Genomic DNA, 6,000 nt, shown 5'->3' on the forward strand with positions numbered 1-6,000 from the left:
AGCATTTAGCAAAATGGAGGGTGAGGTCTGAACTATGTTGGGGCCTCTATGCACTACTGTAGTACAAATAATAATAATGAGACTGAACAGAAGTGGGAGAAGTCGGGGTAGAGAGATTTAGAAGCTATAATTGTAGATAAGGTATATGAAGCCGAGAGAATAGATGAATTAATCCAAGGGAGAGATGTGGAAGGAGAACAGGGAGCCCGTGGAAATCCCAAGAAAAAGAGGGGAAAAAGGAGGTGGAACCACCAAGGGAAACACTGAAGGAGCAGTCTATGAGATAAAATAACCACGGAGACAGGTAAACAGAGGTCTACCACAGTGAAAGAGACAGAAGAGGCAAGGAGGAAGAAGATGGAAAAGAAAAGACAGCTCTTGAACTTCACCACTGATGACCTAAGAAAGAGCAATCTCAGTGGAGCAGAGGGCATGAAAACAAGACTACAGAGGGTCAAGGAAAATTAGCAGAGAGAAAGTCAAGGCAATGAAAATAAATGAAGCAGCTTGGTTAAGAAGGGCAGGAGGGAGATGGGACAGCAGTTAAAGACAGGAGGTATTAAGGGAAGAGAAATAGCATATGGGAAGACAAAAGTAAAGGGGCCTGATGAAAGAGATTAAGCATGAGCAAGAAAAAATGATAGAAGGCTTAAGGGAGGTCAAGGGGTAGAGCAGGGATTCTCAACCTTTTTCTTTCTGAGTCCCCCCTCCCCCCAACATACTATAAAAACTCCACAGCTCACCTGTGCCACAACAACTGTTTTTCTGCATATAAAAGCCAGGGCTGGCATTAGGGGGGTAGCAAGCAGGGCAAAGGCCAGGGCCCCACCCCACAGGGGGCCCCGACAAGCTAAGTTGCTTAGGCTTTGGCTTCAGCCTCGGGTGGCGGGGCTCAAGGCCCCAGGCTTCAGCCCCATGCAGTGAGGTGTTGGCTTTCTGCCCTGGGCCTCAGCAAGTCTAATGCCAGCCCTGCTTGGCAGACTACCTGAAACCTGCTCACAGCTCCCCAGGGGGCCCCGGACCCCTGGTTGAGAACCAATGAGGTAGAGAATAGAGTCAAACGATCAGGCGGAGGGGCTGGAGAAGAATCATATAATGTTAGTGACTAGGGTTAAATAGAACATTGAGACAGATGGGTGCAGTATTTGTACTATAATAAACAATCCTACCTCGGTATTGAAGGCAGGGGTAGGGATAGTATTCAATCTGACCTAACCTCTTATTTGTATGATTTTAAGGCACATAAACATTAGTTTGACCTAGCTGTACTCAGGGCCGATGCAAGGATATTTTGCGCCCTAGGCGAAACTTCCACCTTGAGCCTCCCATCCCCCCAGAGCATCATTTATTATAAACTTTCAAAAATGAATACTGCATAATGTGGCATTGTTCATTAGAATTAATACACATTCAGCTTGAAAATGTATTAATTTCATTATTTAGTCTACATATTTAATGAAAATAAATGGCCTTGGGTCTCCTGCACGTGGCTAGAGTCCCTCCTGTCACCCCTCCCCCCCACATGGATCTGGAAAGGGCTGTTTTGGGGATCAAAGCACAGATCTTGGGGGCTTGGGGAGGAGGCGGCTCGGGGCTGGCAGGGGGGGGCGCAGTGATGTGGGGCACGGCGGAGGGAGGCAGCAGGGCCCGTGGTTGCAGAGGACGCCCGCAGAGGTAGGTGCTAAGGGGCAGGTTCTGTGGGTGGAGAGGGGAGCGCTGTGGGGCGGGTTGCAGGGGGAAGGGTCTGGGGGGAGAGGGGAGCGCTGCGGGGCGGGTTGCAGGGGGAAGGAGAGGCTCTATGGGTGGAGAGCGGAGCGCTGCGGGGCGGGCTGCAGGGGGAAGGAGAGGCTCTATGGGTGGAGAGCGGAGCGCTGCGGGGCGAGTTGCAGGGGGAAGGAGAGGCTCTATGGGTGGAGAGGGGAGCGCTGCGGGGCGGGTTCCCGAGGGCAGGGTCTGGGGGGAGAGGGGAACGCTGCGGGGCGGGTTGCAGGGGAGGCTCTATGGGTGGAGAGGGGAGCGCTGCGGGGCGGGTTCTCGAGGGTAGGGTCTGGGGGGAGAGGGGAGCGCTGCGGGGCGGGTTGCAGGGGGGAAGGGGAGGCTCTATGGGTGGAGAGGGGAGCGCTGCGGGGCGGGTTGCAGGGGGAAGGGTCTGGGGGGAGAGGGGAGCGCTGTGGGGCGGGTTGCAGGGGGAAGGGGAGGCTCTATGGGTGGAGAGGGGAGCGCTGCGGGGCAGGTGCCCGAGGGCAGGGTCTGAGGGGAGAGAGGAGCGCTGCGGGGTGGGTTACGGGGAAAGGGTCTGGGAGGAGACGGGAGTGTTGCCTGCGGGGCGGGTGCCCAAGGGCGGGCAGGCTGTGGAGGGGGCAGGACCGGCGTGTTGGGCCCCGCGGTGTCCATGGTGACTGCAGCCGCCGGCCAGTCCTGGGTCTCGAGGTGCGGGGCCAGCCGGCATGTACAACCGGGCTCCGCGGGCGCTGACTCGGCCCGCGGGCGGCACCGTGGCATATGTGGGGCCTGGCTCCTACCAGCTGCAGCCCGGGAAACAGCAGAAAGCAGGTAACAGCTGGGAGTGCCCAGATTCACCCCCGGGTTCCCCCCACGCCCCTGGCCACCCCACTGGAGCCGCAAGTGGAACCCGCTCCCTGCACAGCATCCTCCGAGCCCCTCAAGGCAAACTCTGCCCTGGCCCGGCCATGGACCACCTCTGTGAAGGGAATGTGAAAAAAAAATTGGGGGCACCACTTTTTGGCACCCCCAAATCTTGGCACCCTAGGCAGCCGCCTAGTTTGCCTAGTGGTTGCACCGGCTGTGGCTATACTGCTCAGGGCTGTGAAATGTTTCAAGCCATGTGCAATGTAGTTAGGTTGACCGAACCCACTCTACAGATGCAGCTAGATGGATAGAAAAATTATTCCGTCAACCTAACTACCACCTCTCAGTGAGCTGGCTTAACTACACATTGACCAAAAAATCCCTTCCGTTGATGTACAAAACGTCTACACCATGGCACTGTAGCTGTGCTGTACTGCAGACATACCCTCACAGGAAGAGCCAGTAGCTCCTACATAAGAAGCACCATCTGAGACTAACTGAGAAGACTTATCAGCTAAGGCCCTGATCCTGAGTAGTCTCACTGAAATCAAACTGAATTACCCATTTATGTGCTTACCTTCACTACCAGGAGTAGCTCAATGGGACTACTCCTCGTAATAAAGTTAAGCATAATAAGCCTTTGCAGGATAAGGATCTGAATTTTAGCAAAATAAAATGGAACACAGGAACTGACATACTGAATCAGACCAGTATCATGTCTCCAATAACAGCCAGTATCAGATGTTTTAAAGCAACGACACAGTAGGAAGTTATGGAATAAACTATCCGCATTTTATTCTAAACCCCACCTGTGAGAGTTAGATTTCTGTCCAAAAGCAGGAGGGATTATACCCCTTCCAAATATTTTTGCCTATTTTAATCCTTACTGCTGTAATGCTATATGTCTGTGTTATCCATATGAATGTCCAATGCTTTTTTGAATCCTGTTACACGCTTGGCCACAATGGTATCTTATGGCAATGAGCTATATGGGTAATTATTTGTTACAGAAGCTCCCTGACTCCCTGTCGAATTTTGCGTAAGTCAGGAACATATCTCCGACAATTACGCGCAAAAAAAAAAAAAAAAAAGAGAGAGAGAGAGAGAGAGAGGGGCAACTTATGGAACTTACGGAACTTTTGGAACTTTTTCCGTAAGTCCGGATTTCCGTAAATTGGGTTTGCATAACCTGGGGAGCGTCTGTATGTGAAAATTTTTGTCAGTTTTAAATTTGCTGCCTTTCAATTTAACTGACTGTCCCTTTGTTCTTCCATTATGAGAAAAGGAGAATAAAAGTTCCTGGTCTGCTTTCTTTATACCATTGCGCTTTGTGTATCTTTTGTCATATCCCCCCTTGTTCATCGCCTTTCTAAAAAACTGTCCCAATTTTTTTTCCTGTTCTGTCAATGAAAGTTTTCCCACTACTTCTAATCATTGTTATCACCCACCGCTAAGTGCTCTCTTTTTCAGCTATATCCTTTGTGAGGTAGACTGACCATAACTGACCCACAGTATTTCAGGAGACAGTATACCTTTGATTTTATAATAGCACGCTTTCTGTATTATTGTCTTTATGCATCTCAATGTTCGGTTGTTGTTGGTTTTTTTTTTCCCCCAGTACTGCACACTTTCCAGAAGTCTTTTAAGACAGTCAAGAGCAACTAATTTTTAAGGCAGCTGAGAATTATATTCTCCATTCCCAGCAAGAAATACAAACCTACCACAACTTGCACATTCTCCCAATCTATCCACACAAGAATGCCACCAGCTCCATTTCCACCAACAGCATCATATCCCCTCACTCAGCGCACCCAGCCACTGCTGGAACTGCCCTGCCACATCTATTGCTTTGCAAATCAAGTAGACATGGAAATACAGTACACCCACGTGTAAATGTTTTGGTTCCAATGCCTGTTGCCAAAACATTTTGGTTCTAATTCAGCTTCTCTGTAACAGGACACAGCGGTTACAAGATACTATATACAATGATCTGAGGTATTGAATGCTTCTTTTTGCACAAAGCTATACTTAAAAAATTTGGACTCAATTAGCAAGGTTTCTATATCTGCATGTCAAGTATCAGGAGGTAGCCGTGTTAGTCTGTATCCACAAAAACAACAAGGAGTCCGGTGGCACCTTAAATACTAACAGATTAATTTGGGCATAAGCTTTCATGGGTAAAAAAACCTCACTTCTTCAGATGCAGGTTTTTTACCCCGAAAGCTTATGCCTAAATAAATCGGTTAGTCTTTAAGTTGCCGCCGGACTCCTTGTTGTTTTTATATCTGCATGTTTTCCAGTGGAGTTGGAAACTTTCATGGTAAATCCTTTATTGGGTATTTTATAAGATCTCAAAAATTAGAAGGGTTTTGTTCCCAGCACACTCATTCTTGGAATGTTTTCTACATTTCTCCAATTTGTTGAGGGTCAAGGTGAGCAATTTTGGAGTTGCTGGAAAATATGCAATAGGAGTGGGGAAAATTTTTTAACTTCAATGGAAGCTATACAGATTCCTAACAGGTGTCCCCTGGAAAGGGGTTAAACAACGGTAAGATTTGCGTTATCATTTCCCATTTAAATGGGTGTAAAAATAATCGGGCTTCAGCGCTGTTGGTTCCCAAGGGTACACAAGGCCCCGAATTCATTGTGTAGCAAACAATAGAAAGCTCCTCACCGCAAACACAGCAGGAGAGGGACTGTCGGAAGTAAGGCAGGAGCTTGGTGACCTCGGAGAAGGCCTGGGGGTCGCCGGGGTCGTAGTTGAGCACCAGGCGGCTCGCTGACACGTAGAGAGCAGTGGCATTCACCGGGTTCATCGCAGCCGCTCCAACGCCCACGGCTCCGGGGTAAGAAGAAAGGGCGGCGGCTAGTCCGAGCCGGCCGAGAGTCAGCGGGGGTCCGGGGCCCCTGGAGCCGACCGGCAGCCCAAGCCGGGCGCGGAGGCCGCGGCGCTGCCCGGCGCGGGCTGGGCGGGGCGAAGGGCCGCGCTGCGCCGGGCTCGCTCGTCGCCCCGCAGGGCCCGCCCGGCCCTCTCCGGCAGTGTCACGGGGCCGGGGCCTGGCTTGTCCGGCGGCCGCGAGGCTCCTCCTCCGCCTGCAGCGGGCCCGGCGGCGGCGCTACTCCAGGCTGCGGGCCATGCCGGGCCGCCCGCCCGCCGGGCCTGCTCCTGTCGGCCACACGCCCTCACCCGTCCCGCCGGCGGCTTAGCAGGGGCCCCGCATGGGGGCGCGGGGCGGGAAGGAACCGCGAGCCCAGTGCAGGGCGGCGGCGGCCCGGACCGCGACTCCCGATCCAACAGCAGGAGAGGGGGCGGATGCACCAGGCCTCAGCACTGCCGCATCACCGCGCCGCTACCGCGGCCTCCTGCGCGGAGCCAGTGGTTTCCCCTGCTGGGCGCTCGGCAGAATCCGC

General features: G+C 52.3%; 1 protein-coding gene across 1 annotated transcript in view; it reads right to left on the minus strand.

The window, feature by feature from the left end:
- The window catches only part of MSL2 (MSL complex subunit 2), a 44,577-nt gene extending 39,066 nt beyond the window's left edge, over window positions 1-5,511 (minus strand). Inside the window, exon 1 of the mRNA XM_065410586.1 lies at window positions 5,264-5,511. Within this exon, the coding sequence (XP_065266658.1) occupies window positions 5,264-5,405 (142 nt within the window). The 5' untranslated portion in view covers window positions 5,406-5,511. The remainder of the gene's footprint in view (window positions 1-5,263) is intronic.
- Between the last annotated feature and the right edge of the window lie 489 nt (window positions 5,512-6,000).

This window comes from Emys orbicularis, chromosome 9 (assembly GCF_028017835.1).
Source record: "Emys orbicularis isolate rEmyOrb1 chromosome 9, rEmyOrb1.hap1, whole genome shotgun sequence".
Classification (NCBI taxonomy): Eukaryota; Metazoa; Chordata; order Testudines; family Emydidae; genus Emys; species Emys orbicularis.